Below are 13775 nucleotides of genomic sequence, written 5' to 3' on the forward strand. Positions count from 1 at the left end.
CTCCTGCCCTGTCTGGGCCTCCCCAGCTGCCTAAGGTGACCGGTCTTTTAACCACAATCTGGGCGAGCTGCATGGGTCCCTCCGCCCCCTTTCTCTTTTTCTTCAGCCAGGGAGAGAGTGCACTGGGCCGAATGCTTCGCGGATTTTTTTCCCAGAGACAGTGAGGGGAAGTGGCCTCTGGGCATGACAAGGATGGCGACAACCTCTTGGAGCCTCTCTGAGCACTTGGACTGAGAGGAAAGGAAGACCTGGGCGCCGAGAGGCGGTTTCAGGCGCCCCCTCGGGCCGAGCTCTGTGCAACAGGGGTGGAACGAGGCGGCGTCGCTGTCCGCTGGCTGGGCACCACCTGGGCGGAGCTAGTGGGTCCCGGAAAGATGGTTTGCGGACACTCCTGCTAGACAGCAAACCTGACGCTCAATTGGGAGCATCCTCCTGGGTAATGACGGGGTCATGGGACCGCAAAGGTGCCACTGAAGGGCAAACTCAGCACTCTGAGCCATCCTGCAGGTAGTAGGCCGGGTTTAGAGGAATCCTCTTCCCAGAGCTGACCCGTGCCTGGAGCTGTGCCCGGAGCTGACCTGGACCTCGCCAGTAGATGAAATCCAGGGCCCCGGAGGGCGGGGCCAGGGCGGGGTTGAAATTCTCCCGGCAGGTGTGCGGCGGGGGGGGGGGGGGCAGGGGGCGGTACCCAGCCCTGCCCCTGGAGGCCGTTCTTGAAGGCCAGAGGCGGGTCAGACAAGCGGACAGTGCGGGCGACTCCCTGGAGTCTCTGGGCGCCGACCGCAGCCACAGGTGCAGCGCGGGGCACAATATACAAACTCTTGACATCAAAATCCCGGCGTTGGTAACAGAGGCTGCCAAACTGCTCCAACGCTGGACACCGAGGCCCCCGGGCCAGAGAACAGAGTCCTGGGGTCGTCTGAAGAGTGGAGTCACGAGCCCCCTGGGCCAGACATTGAAGACACTGAAGCTGCCTCAGAGGAAAACACCGAAGTCACCAAGGCAGGAGGTGAGGTCCCCGAACCCTCTGCCGAGCAGAGGGCCGAGACTCCTGCGGAAGAAAGTGAAGTCTGCGGGTTACCAACAGGGCGGGACGCAGAGGCTCCCGGGTCATCCACAGTCAGTGGCTCTGAGAACCCAAAGCCGGGCAGCGAAGAGCCCGCGCCTTCCGAAGCTCCGAGCGCTGAGGTCTCAAGGCAGTATCCCTCGCAGGATCCCGATACTTCATCTTCAGGGTCAGACCCGGAAGCCCCCCAGACGCGTTTCCCACCGTGCCTCGAGGCTAGCTCTTCGTCTCCGGAGGAGCAACTCATGGAAACACCCATCGAGCGTGAAATACGGCGCAGTTGCGAGCGCGAGGAAAGCCTGCGCCGCAGCCGAGGCCTGACCCCAGGCCGTGCGGGCAGTGAACTCGTGGAACTGCGCGTGCGGCCAGTGCTCAGCCGACCCGGCCCGGGTCCCGCGCTCCCGCGTTCCTTGGAGCGCGCGCGAGCCGGCGCGCAGATGCAGCGAGACATCCAGAGGGAAGCCCACCGCCAGGCGGCGCTAATGCGCACCACCGCCCCAACGCCAAACCCCCAGCCAACGCAGCAGCCCCTAGGCGAACTCAGACGATTCTTTGAGAGCTCTGGAGAGCGCAGTCCCGTGGCGGCGGGCGGTTCGGGCCCACAGCAGCTTTCTGAATCCCTAGGCCAGAGGCGCTTGGCCGCACAGGGCCAGTGCCCGGTGCTGGCCCGTGCCCCGCAGTTCGCCCAGCTTTCACTGCTGGAGCAGGAGGTGCGCGAGGTGCACGAGCGCGAGCGGGAGCTACAGCACTTGCGGTGCAGCCTCTACGGCGCTGCGGAGTTCCAGGAGCCTGCGCCGAGCCTCATGGGTGAGGGATTTTCGCCATACTCCCTGACTGTCCCAACTCTAGAACCCCTCATCTGACTATTTCTTGGGCTCCCCTTAGGGTTCAGACACCTGTGACCCCTCTCAATTGTCTCCTGCCCCCCCTCTGCACTTCCCTCCCACACAGTGGGTATTCCACTTTTCACCCTGAGTGTCTAACTCCAAAATCTACCTCCCTAGGCTTAAGGTTTCCAGGTGACTTCATGTTGGATTCCAAGGACCCCTACCTCTCTTCTGTCTTCCTGGGTCCTTTCTCAGAACTATCGGGCTCCTGCTTCCCTCAGGTTTCTGGGCCCCCATAGCTGGATTGAGGCATCCATGGGGAGCGGGGGTGGGGGTGGGGGGGTGGCTAAACATGTGTGTGTGTGTGCGTGTGTTTAAAGGGTATTGGCCGGCCTCCTGTGCCTTGACCACCTGGCTTAGTGGCCCCTTTTGCTGCAGGGAGTTCCCGCGATGGAAAGCTGGCAGTTATCTGGCCCCCTCGAAGAAAGGCTTCGGAGAACGGCCTGTAGGAGGTAGGATCCCCTTATCCCTGTGTCCGAGTGCTTGTAGGTTCCTCTCCCAGAGGGTCAGGGAAGGTGCTTGCGCACTCCCGCTAAGGCGCCATCCTGGGCCAGAACACAAAGGCCGGGGCGTCACCTCAAGGTAGAAAGGAGGCTGTGGGCCTGAGGCCCAAACTGCCCAGTCCCTGAGGCTGGCCTTCTGTCTGGCCCCCCTCTCCCCAGGAGGCGCTCAAGCACGAAGGACCTGGCCGCAGGACCAGAAGTGCCTCCAGGATCGCGGGGAGGTCTGGAGAGGGTTCAGCCTTTAGCTCTGGGGATGATGAAATACACCCATCCATTCTAGAACCTGACTTTGTGAAATTGACCAGTCCTTTCTATAAAACTGTATAGTCGCCTTCCACGTAAGTGAAACTGTCCAGCCCCTCTCCGTGTAATTCTGCAAACCCAACTACCCTCTCGTTGAGGCCTTCATTGTCAGAAGTCCAGGGTCACTGCCTCAGTTGCCCCCCACTCTAATAAAGGCCCTTCTTCTTGGGCAGTGCAAGCTGTTTTCTTCTGGGTTCTCTTCGCTTGGGGTGGTGCTGGAGCTAGCTAGACAAGCAGAGAGGAGGTCTAAAAAAGCCCGGGGAGGCGTGGTCGGGAATGAGGGCAGGCACTCTTACAGCTGGTTACTCAGCTGCTCACTGCCCCCCTTTCGCTCCCCCCCCCCCCGCCCCTACCGCCTCCTGGCGGCGCAGGCACAAACGACAGCAGTCGGATCGACACACTCAGACTCTCTAGCCTTGTCTCTTAGTCATAATTTATTGGTGTCAGCGGCCCCGCTCTGAACACTGGCTTGACACAGATGATAGGAGACTGGTCTTGCTCTGGGGATATCAACAATGGCTGTTCCCACTCCCCAAAAAAAGTGGGGCGGTGCAAGCGTTTTAGCAAAGCATGTTAATAATGTGTCCAGCAGTTGCAAAGCTAGGATGCCTACTGGGGCCAGGCAGATACTAAGAAGAAATGGGTCTGCTGTGAAGCAATAGGGAGGGGTGGAGCCTACAGTGTGCTGGAAAACGAAAATAGTGAGCTTTCGCTTTTCATAAGCAACTGGAAATCCAGTTTCCAAAAGAGAAATCTATTGAACTTTAAATGATTGCAACTATTTTCTTAAAAAGCTTTAAAAATGGTTGAGAGATGGGGGAGGCCCAAATACCACCTGTTTACAGTTGTTGTTAAGTGCCGTCGAGTCGGTTCCGACCCATAGCGACCCTGTGTAGGGTTTCCTAAGAGCAGCTGGAGAGCTTAAACCGCAGACCTTGCAGTTCAAATGGCTTTGCAGTCTGGCGCATTAACCCACGGCGCCACACCAGGACTCCCCTGTTTGCAGTTGAGCCCTGTTTATGTGCAAACCCTGGATGATTTCTCTAGGTACTGGGGCAAGAGTTTCAAGGTCTCCTGGGTAGAACTGAAAAGCACGGGGAGGCGTGGTCGGGAATGCGGGAAGGTGCTCTTACAGCTTGGTTACTCAGCTGCTCACCACCCCCCCACCCCACCTGTGAACACTCTTAAGTGGTTATAAAACTGTATGTGCTCATATTCTGAGGAATGCAGCTGTCTTTTAACAAACAGCTTCTTGGAGATGCATTGTTTAAATTAGTGAACCCCTTGCCTACTACTCATGGTGACTCCATGCACAAAATCAGCCTGTTGTGATCCCTAGGATTTTTACTGGCTGATTTTCAGAAGTAGATGACCAGACCTTTCTTCATAGTCCATCTTATTCTGGACACTCCACTAAAGCCTGTTACACATGAAGTGCTTTGGCCTCAAACTGAACCCAGGTCTCAAGCACTGTTGTTAAGTATCATTGGGTTGGTTTTGACTCATAGTGAGCCTATAGAAGGTGTCTGAGGAGCAGCTGGTAGGTTTGAACTGCCAACCTTGTGGTTCACAGTCCAGTGCTAATCCTACAGTGTCACACCAGTCTCAAACATTAAGTACCATAGAATCAATTTTGACGCATAGTGACCCGTGTAGGTCACCTGAGGTGTGGCTGGTGAGCTTGAACCGCCAACCTTGCAGTTCAAGCCAACCTTGAAGTCCAGCACATTAACCCACAGCGTCACACCAGGACTCCAGAACCACCATGCCTTCTGTTTAAACTTCTAGGTCTGTATAACTCTGTATGCCCTGGGCCAAGCAATAGGCCTGCCCCTACATTAAGAGCAGGAAATGGCTAATGAAGAATGAATTCATAAGATAGAGAATGGAAAAACTCACACAGTACTGCATCCAAAAGCAGCTCAATCCAAGAAGGGCCTGCCCCTTGATCCCATCATGAGCACACTGACCACATGATGGCTTGATCATGGCATTGTGATAGTCTGGAGACAAGGACAGGAGAGAGACAAAGGCCGTCAAGGGGAGAAATAGATACAGCCAGAACTTGTTTCTAATTCCCAGAAGGGGAGCTAAGAGCTAAGCATGTGAAAAGTTGAACAAGGTATGTATACAGGACTGCCTTAGTGTAGGCTGGGAATTCTTGCTGTTGCTATCTAGTGATTCTGACTACAGTGTCATGATGTTGTTAAGTGCCACTGAGTAGGTTCCAACTCATAGCGACCCGTATAGGGTTTCTGAGGAGTGACTGGTGAGTTGGAACCTTGCAGTTAAACCGACCTTGCAGTCCAGTGCTTATCCTACAGCTCCACATCAGGACTCCATCCTATCACTATAGGACAGTAGACGTGCCACACAGAGTTTCATAGGCTGCCATCTTTATGGGAACAGATTGCAGGTTTTTTCTCCTGTAGAGCCACTTGTGGGTTAAAAGCGAGACTTCTCTATTTGAACCTGAGTGCTTAACCTTTATGCCACCAGGGCGCCCTAATTAAATCAGAATCTGAGGGAGGAGTTTTAACATCAGCATTTTTTTTTTAAAGCTCTTCAGGTAGGTCTGACTTGCAGTCAAGTTGGAAATTATACTGTAGATAAGGACAAAGAACAGTGCTGGGACCGGCTGTAGTAGCATCACCTGGAAACTTGTTAGAAATGCACATTCTCGAGCCTCACCCTACAGCTAGAACAAACTACCACTATTCTGATACAGGGTAAAGTCTGAGAATGTGAGTGGAAACAGAGCAAAACAGAACCCAGGAAATCAGGCCCGTTTCCTTCCCCTCTTGAAGTATTGCCACCACCCACCGGAAACCTTAGCCTTAAGTGCTATGCGGATTTGTCTTAAGAGAGGCAGTCTAAAGCTGTGCTGTGGCCAGACTTCAAAGACTTAATAGTTCTGTTTTTGTTTTAATATCTCGAACTTTGTTACACTGATGGATGTTGAAATATTTTTGCTGTGTTGGATAAAATACTCAAATAATTTGGACTTTTTGTTTTCAATGTGGCTCTGTAGGATAAGCACTGGACTGTAAACCACAAGTTTGGCAGTTTGAGCCTACTAGCCACTCTGCTAGAGACAGATGAGGCTTTCTGCTCCCACAGAGATTTATAGCCTCAGAAACCTTGTACAGGGTCCATAGCTCCTACCCACACCCAGTAACAATGCTTGAGACCTGGGTTCAGTTTGAGGCCAGAGCACTTTATGTGCAGCCACCACCTGTCAATCAGTGGAACTATGTTGCTGGATAGGCTTCAGTGGAGTGTCCAGACAGATGGACGGCAAAGAAAGGTCTGGTCATCTACTTCTGAAACTCAGCCAATGAAAAGTCTAGGGCAACAGGCTGATTTTGTACATGGGGCCACCATGAGTAGTATAGGTAAGGGGTTGACTAATTTAAACAATGAATCTCCAAGAAGCTGTCGGAACCTACTCCATGGTACTCGACAACGCCTTTGAAACTTACATACTTGTATGTTGAGTGATTTATATTTCTATTGGAAAGTGCAGGTCTACAGAGTCTTAAGCTTGCAGAAGCCATAGGTGCTACAGGGAGCTTCAGAGACCCCTTGAATTCATTCAGACTTGGGCTGGTCACTAAAAATATTCATGGTATATTCAGAAAATTGTCACCAGAAGACCCTGTGATATAACAAGAACTTTGGTGTCTGATCCTGCTTCACTATTTTCTATCTGTTGACTCACTTCACCTTTCACCTCCGTTTTCCTCGTCTGTGAAATGGGGCTGATAGTCTATGAGCCAGAGACTAGTAGGGAGGCGAGTACTTTGCTCAAAAGCCTTAAGGGCAGGGCTCGAGGTCTTTCCAACTCTAAAAATGTCGACGGCAGTGGGAGTAGAGACCAAAGTGTACCTTTGTTTAAAGGGGAAACACAGATAATATCCAGGTCAGGAAGGACACTGGTCCCTCCTGGCACCGTTGTTTTGGACAGGTAGGTTCACTTCTCTCAACCTGGATCTCCTTGTCCATTACAAAGGTGGGGTGAGACTTAGAGAGCCAAAGTTGGAATTCCTTACAGCACTCTCACATCCTGCTCGCACCCCGGAGACTCCGCGGAGGGACAAGCGACTCAAAAGCTGGAGGAGGTAGGTGTGACCTCCGTCCTTTGGAAACTGATCGCGGCCCTATCCAGAAGCAGGTCGGGAGATGGAGTCTTTTGCGGTTGAAAGAAGTCAGTTCCGGGTCAAAGTAAGAAATGGGTGGGACTATAGCGCCTACCCACACCCAGTAAGCGTTGAATTTCCTGGCTACCCGAAACTCGCGATTTTCTGACTTCCGATTGCTGACTGGCGCCGCTACTTTTTTTGGCCTCAGGTGCACCGCTACGCGTGCGCTGTGCTCTAGCTGCTTAGCTGCGTACTACTTTTGTCACTAAAAACTACTTCTCCCAGAAGACCACGCGAGTGGGCGGGACCCTCCCGCCCCCAAGGAGAGGGGCGCGGCGCTCCTAGCAGACGCTGAGCCTCTAAACTCTTTTATTTAACACAAAAAAATGGCGTGTGCACACCTGGGGCCTCGCGGCCGTGTTGGCGTCGCTTCTACATGACCCTCTGGGAGGAGAGGCAGGGCTACACTAAGAGACGAGTGAGCCCCTGCCCTGTCCCTTCTGGAGTTTCGAACTGTCAAGCTCCAGCTCCCACCCACCCCCTTCTCCCACCACCCCTGGTTCAAGATCCCTGCGCAGCCCACGCCGTGGGCCCCGCCGCACTCGGGGACCGGACAGTGCCTGCCTGGCCAGTGAGGATCTGCACCAGCAAGTCAGTGGCCAGCATGTGCGATGGCTCCTCGAAGCCGATGGTCAGCAGCTGCTGGTAGTCCCCAGGGGGCTGCGGGCACAAAATCCTGGGAGCCGGGAACAGACAGGCCCAGATGTGAGCACCCTCTGCCCTCAAACGAGAGACCTTGTTTTCACTGAGGATGGGAAAACCTTAGGGAACAGTTGTTTCCTTGTTGATGAGAAAACCAAATGAGACTGGTTCCAGGAAGCTGTCCTGACCCTGGTCAGTGAACTCAGTTAGCTGTGTGTCCTTGGAGAGGTAACCTAACCTCTCTGAGCACCTGTTTCCTTCTCTGTGAAATGGTTCCAGTAGTCTGGACCTCAGTGAGTTGTTATGTGACTCTTCATAAAACATTTGTAAGGTTACAATAAAATGCTATCATTATTACTAAGGGAAGCCAATTAAAGTGTTAAGGAAGAAAGTAGCTGATCTTTGAGAGGTGTTTTTTGCCCGTCTCCCAGAACCCAAGCCTATCTTGCCATTGCCCTCCTACCATGAGTAAAGATCATCGTCGATAGGTCCTAGGGGCACCCATCGTCCAATGGACCACAGCTTCTGGATCTGGGCGCAGGAGTTTGCTGGACTCTTGCCTGTGTCTTCCCATGTGTCTCGATAGCACAAGAAGTAGCTGGGAGGGAGGCGGTAACAATTAAAAGCCATCAGTTTCCTAGCCTTTTCTTTTGAGGGCTTTGTTTTGGAGTTGAGATGGAAACTTATCAGAAGTTACCCTGAAGTTCTAAAGTAGGGAAATGACTCAACATTTGAGGGCATTTTTCCCCTGCCAGCCAGTTTTTAAGATGAGGACTCTTATTTTGATGGGCAAATGAGTTTTTTTTTTTTAAAGGTGGGGATGGCTTTTCAAAGGCCCTCACTTTCCTGGCTGGCTTTTCACACTTGGTGGTAGTGGTGTGTTGTCGGGCCCATATCTGCATTTATGCAGAGGGAGGGGAGCCCTTTGATTTTGTCAGGGGGACTCACTAATCCACATGGGAATCTTGTTCCCGGCTGCTGGGCTCTGGGGTCTTCTCCAGGTTCCAGCGCATCTTCTTGTAGAGGTATCTGGGGAAGCGGCTGGCCGTGTAGGCAGCTGGGGCGCAGTATCTGAAGATGGATACCTCATGGGAAGGGCTAAGGGAAAATCTCCCACAGAAGAAACAGGAGATGCTGGCAGGAGATGGGAGAATGAGGGGGGAGGCTGAACTCTGGGCCCCATTGCCCCTTCCCACTTCCCTACCCTTTTACCTCAGAGGGTCAGTCTCTTCCAGGTTTACAAACCCAAAGGACGCATACATGAGGACCAGCTGTTCTAGACGCAGGGTCAGCTGTTGGGAGATCTCTAACAGCTGCATGGAAGAGGGGTCATCATGAGAGCAGCAGCCTTGCTGGGAGCACCCCCCAGGCCTGAGACTGTGTCAGGAAGGGTATGTGGGGTCCAGAAAACCTGCTCCACACACCCCCTTTCGAATGAACTCCTGCAGGGCTCCATAAATGGGGGGTACACTCCGAGCAGCCGCCTCCAGGTACAGGAAGTAGGGCCCACACATCTTTAAGAAAGTGGGCATGGCCTTTGCCAGCTGTTCCTTCTGTACTCTGTCCCTGCTAGAGAGAAAAGGGGACTTTTACCTGAGGTCCCTGAATGCCCCAATTTCTCCCATGAGTCTCACCACTTGCATTCCTGACTTGACCCCTTCAGGAAACCTTCCTGGGCCAGACCTTCAGTATCACCTGCCTCAAAGCCCACACCTGACTTTGACTCAACACACCCTCCCCAGGGGAATTTCAATGGATGCTTGAAATTTGAGAACCATCACCCTAGTAATTACCTTTTCTCAGGTCAAGTAATCAGATTATCCTTTGGGGTCTCTCAAACTGGTGACCCTTGGGGCCAAATCTTGCTCACATGGGTTTTATTAACATGCAGAAAGTTCAAAATCTGAGCTGACATATACAAAATCCTGGAGATTTGGCAACATCAGGTCCACACTGCCTCAGGATAGGTCTCTCTCCCACCCTCAGTTCTACACAATTCTCATGACTCACCTATATCGGCTTCCTAATCTGTCAGCTTTTATTTATTGCCTGTACCTGGCTCCTTCTACTTTTGAGTTTGGGACTAGTATGTGTACGAAACAGATCACCCTGTCTTCAGAGCCTCCTCACCCATTACCTCGGGCCCGACGTCCTGTGTCACCTGTAAAGCAAGTAGCTCTGGAAATCATCTGCCTTCTTCAGTAGATAGTGGAGCTGGTCGGTGATGGGGCTGAACATGGTTTCTAGGGGTAGGCCTGAAGCAGCCAATTCGGGTCCCGGAGTTACAGACTCCGGGGACGAAGTGGAGGCAGGGACCTCTGGCAGGGGACCCTGAGCATCCTCGGGCTCCAGTTCAGCGGGGTCCGCAGGCCTGTCAGGGGACGTTGACCACGAATGGTTTCCGCAGGGCGGCGCTCCAGGTTCCAAGTCCTCTGGGGGTGGTGTTTCCCCAGGACCTGGGGGTAGCGGCTCCAGAAACCACTGCTCTGTAGCCATCGCGAGGAGGGAGGAGGAAGGGCGCCCTTTAAGGCGCCGCCGCGCACGTTGGCCGAAGGTTCGACTCCGACCCAGGAGCTCCGGGAGTTTCGGAGCCAGGGATTGCCCGGGTTTGCAGCGCAGCCCCCTCCAACTCGCCCCTGCCTCGACCTCTCAGCCGGCGGCGCCGCGCCACGCCGCCTAAGGGAGATCGCCTCATTTGAATTTCAACTCGCGGGAGGGGCGCGCGCCCGCGGGGCCCCGCGCATACGCGCGCTCCCTGGCCTGGGCGGACGACCTGTGCCAGCGCTGGCGCGGCCATATCCTGGCAGTGTAAACCGGGCCCTTCTCTTTGGGAGTTGGTTTCCTAGGGAAGAGGGATCTCTAACATGAGTTCAAACCTCTGGCGCAAGTATAATGGATGTCCAGCCCCAACCCTCAGACCCTGACTCCCCAGATTCTGGATCCTGTATTTTTTAAATGCTAATTGAGTTGAGAATCTGCCTTGTAACTTAGTACTGTGGAGTTGAGTCGATTCCGACTCATAGCGACCCTGTTTTCCAAGAAGCAGCTGGTGGATTTGAACTGATTGTAAAGTATTAGCTGTTACTAACAACAAAAATTAGCCCAATTTCTTTTAGACCTTTTCTGCAGCAAATGTTAAGACCTGAAGACGCAACCCTGGTCCCAGAATGGACTTCCGTCCATAATTGTACTCTGTAGTCTTCCAAAATGCATGATAGCTTTGAAGTCAAATGCATTAATTTATCAGGAGCCTTTGGGTCAAGAACCCAGATTCCTTGGATGGTGATATGCTCTGTTACTAATCAAAAGGTTGTGATTAGAATCTAGCCAGTGGTGGCAATGTTAAGAAAGGTCTGGCAAACTACTTCTGTTAAGAATTGGTTAGTGCTTTGGGTCTGGTTCTGACTAATACTAACCCATTACAGCCATTAAAAACCCTATGGCCTGCAATTCTACTTTGATACACCAGTGGGATCTTTTAAGCCAATGACAATGGGTTTGGTTTTCTGGGTTGGGTAAAGAATGCAGACAGGTGTCACCCCATGCCCTGTGTGACCCTAAGTAAACACCTGAAGCCAGGCTAGTTGCTTCATCTGTAAAGTAGGTTTTATGAGCTCCTGCCTCATAGAGCTGCTAAGAGGATGAGAGAGAAAAGGCTTCTAGTCAAATGCTAGTTACTCCAAAACAAGCATTTGAGTACCTACTGTGTGTCAGGCACTGTTGGGGCCCAGAGAAAGACGTCAGAGAACAAAGCAGATAACCCCAGCCTTTCTGAACCCACCCCAACTCAAGTGTCATCCATTTCAACTAATAGTCACGCTTGTAGAACAGAGTACAGCAACTTCTTTGGGTTTCTGAGACTGTAAATCTTTATGGGAGCAGACATCTTTCTCCTAAGAAGCTGGTGGATTTGAACCACCTACCTTGGAATTAACAGCTCAACACTCACCCCAATGCACCATCAGAGCTCCTTTGTTGTCCTGGAGGAGTTACCCCTTTCTTATTCTAGGCTCTGCTCAGAGGCTGGTGGGCTGCCTCTTCAACTGCTCAGTCCCCGAACCCATTCATAAAACCGATTCTCTGGCCTGTTTTCTTTTCTTTTTTTTTTAAAATTTTATTTAAAAAACCTCCGGTGCAATATTAAAAAGCAAGACAGCCAGCTGGAGCAACGACCAACAGAAAGAAAGGGGGGTGGGGAAGACCCAGTGACCCCACCCCAGCTTCTCACAGAGCCTTGAGGCCAGGAGACTGGGAAGGGGCAGGGGTGGTGGGAGAGGGAGTAAAGGCCACCCACCCACCAAAATGAATAGGCAGAAGAAAACATTTATATAGGAAACATCTGGCTGAACTGAGTAGGATCACAGGGAGATGGGAAGCCCCCTTTTTACATAAATGTCCTGGGATGGGGGTGGTTAGCCTTTTGGGATGAAATGGGCAGGCCTTGTCCCACCTTACACCCCAACATGGAGTCCGAGATGTGCTGGGGGCTGAGACAGGGGGCACGCACAGGGAGATGAGTAGGGAAGTACCCCCTCACTGGAATCTGTTGTGAAACCTGAGGGTGTCTGTCCAGAAAGTCCTGGACTCTGGGGGCCTTGGGGTGAGATGGGGACTGGAATGGGTGGGTGAGCGGGAGCAGGGATGAGGCTGGGCGTTCAGCCTAGAAAGCCATCAGGGTCATCATCCTCAAAGTGGCCTTGCTGCAGCACCTTGATGTGGTGCTCATAGATTTTCAGGGCTGGACCAAGGCGGATAGATAGGCCGGTCAGAACATCAGTGCGCTGCATGAGCAGCAAAGACTTGCCATCGATTTCCTGGGCAGGACAGAGACAGCCAGATCAGAGCAGGCACCCATTGAGGCCCTCAGGACTTCAGGGTGTCTGGGTCAGGAGCTTACCTGTTCTTGGAAAGCTGTGGCCTGCTCAGGGAAGCCGGCTTCAGTGAAATATTCTACCACGTCCATCACTGTCCACTCCACGGGGTCAGCGGGCTTCTCCTTACGGCCGGAACTGCATCAAAAGAGGAGTCCGGTGAAGAGTGAAGCCCACTCTAGATCTGCTTAACATCTCTAACAGCATTCCCATGTTTCAAGTGCTCCAACTTACGGACAACTGAAGGGGGTTCCATCAGCCCCCGGTAGGGCTGGTTTTCCTGGGGGCAAAGGCACAGGGGACGGTGAATCTGGCCCAGTGGCAGCAGAGGCTGGGGAAGCAAAAAGCACCATTTATAACTTTGTCTTGAGGCCAGATTTCCTCCACCTGGCCCTCCCCCACCTAGAGACCTCTTTACCTGATCCCCCTTCCTTATTCATGGCTGCCATAGAAAAGGCCTGGCGGGTGCCACTGCTGGGTGCTGAGCCCCGCCCTTCATCTTGGCCCTGGTGGGGTCCACAGGGTGTCCACTCCTTGACCCTCTCCTTGACACTCTGAGAGGCCCGTTCGCCATTAAGCTGGTGGTGCTGGACACCTGCAGGACGGTCTCCCTCTGGCACCTCAGAGCATTCAGATACATCGTCTTCATCATCATCTTCATCATCATCATCTTCCTCCTCTTCTTTCTCAAGCACCCGCTCTTCCCCACCTCTCTAGAGCCAAGAAGATAGGTACACAAGGTTAACAGCTATTCTAGGATTGCACCCAGGTCTGGGCACCAGGCCTGAGTAGCGTGCCCAAAGCCACCTTTAATAATATGGACTAACTTTTATGCATTCACTTGGTGCCAGACCCTGTGCTAATAAAGTCCTCAGTAGTCCAAATCTCACTAAACTCGATCAACAACCCCAAGGGGTCAATATTATTACTAAGTCGCGTTTGCAGCGGAGTAAAGTGAGAATAGTGGAGATTAAGTCACTTTGCCAAGGTCACCACGCACCAAGCCCTCAGGGAAGTGGCACGAAGCGCCAGCCATCCTACCCCTCCTGGGACTCACACCTCAGCCACCAACTTCGCCCGCACCTGCCCGCCGCGCGCCGCCCCTCCTCTCTCGGACGCGCTCACCTTGCTCCGAGAAGCGCGGGCACCGGCGGCCGGCGGCGCCCGTCCGGGCCTGTCCCCGCGGGGTAGTGCAAGCGCTCCGAGACGGGTGCGCTCCAGGCGGCCCCGCGCCGCCTCCTCCTCCAGCAAGCCCTGCACGCGGCCGCGGGTTAGGCGGCCGCCGGCGCCTCCGCTACCCC

At 53.2% G+C, this 13775-nt stretch overlaps 3 protein-coding genes and 1 pseudogene across 3 annotated transcripts in view; 2 read left to right on the forward strand and 2 right to left on the reverse strand.

The window, feature by feature from the left end:
* The window catches only part of LOC102831567, a 6651-nt pseudogene extending 6487 nt beyond the window's left edge, over positions 1–164 (forward strand).
* A 1147-nt stretch (positions 165–1311) lies between these two features.
* LOC102831950 (uncharacterized protein LOC113230-like) lies at positions 1312–2736 on the forward strand. The gene is made up of 3 exons (XM_006874318.1): positions 1312–1873; positions 2332–2398; positions 2616–2736. The coding sequence occupies exons 1-3, from the start codon at positions 1312–1314 to the stop codon at positions 2734–2736; spliced, it is 750 nt and encodes a 249-aa protein (XP_006874380.1).
* Positions 2737–7462: 4726 nt separating this feature from the next.
* On the reverse strand, positions 7463–10099 carry LOC102813770 (chromosome unknown open reading frame, human C19orf67). Its single transcript, XM_006874282.1, has 6 exons — positions 9765–10099; positions 9028–9172; positions 8816–8916; positions 8552–8737; positions 8067–8201; positions 7463–7637 (listed from the first exon to the last, which is right to left on the reverse strand). The coding sequence occupies exons 1-6, from the start codon at positions 10097–10099 to the stop codon at positions 7463–7465; spliced, it is 1077 nt and encodes a 358-aa protein (XP_006874344.1).
* Positions 10100–12258: 2159 nt separating this feature from the next.
* The window catches only part of SAMD1 (sterile alpha motif domain containing 1), a 2249-nt gene continuing 732 nt past the window's right edge, over positions 12259–13775 (reverse strand). The window contains exons 2-6 of the mRNA XM_006874319.1: positions 13600–13768; positions 12893–13187; positions 12709–12805; positions 12501–12612; positions 12259–12417 (exon numbers count right to left, since the gene is read on the reverse strand). Of these exons, the coding sequence (XP_006874381.1) occupies positions 12259–12417; positions 12501–12612; positions 12709–12805; positions 12893–13187; positions 13600–13768 (832 nt within the window). The remainder of the gene's footprint in view (positions 12418–12500; positions 12613–12708; positions 12806–12892; positions 13188–13599; positions 13769–13775) is intronic.

This window comes from Chrysochloris asiatica, unplaced genomic scaffold (genome assembly GCF_000296735.1).
Source record: "Chrysochloris asiatica unplaced genomic scaffold, ChrAsi1.0 scaffold00268, whole genome shotgun sequence".
Taxonomy (NCBI): domain Eukaryota; kingdom Metazoa; phylum Chordata; class Mammalia; order Afrosoricida; family Chrysochloridae; genus Chrysochloris; species Chrysochloris asiatica.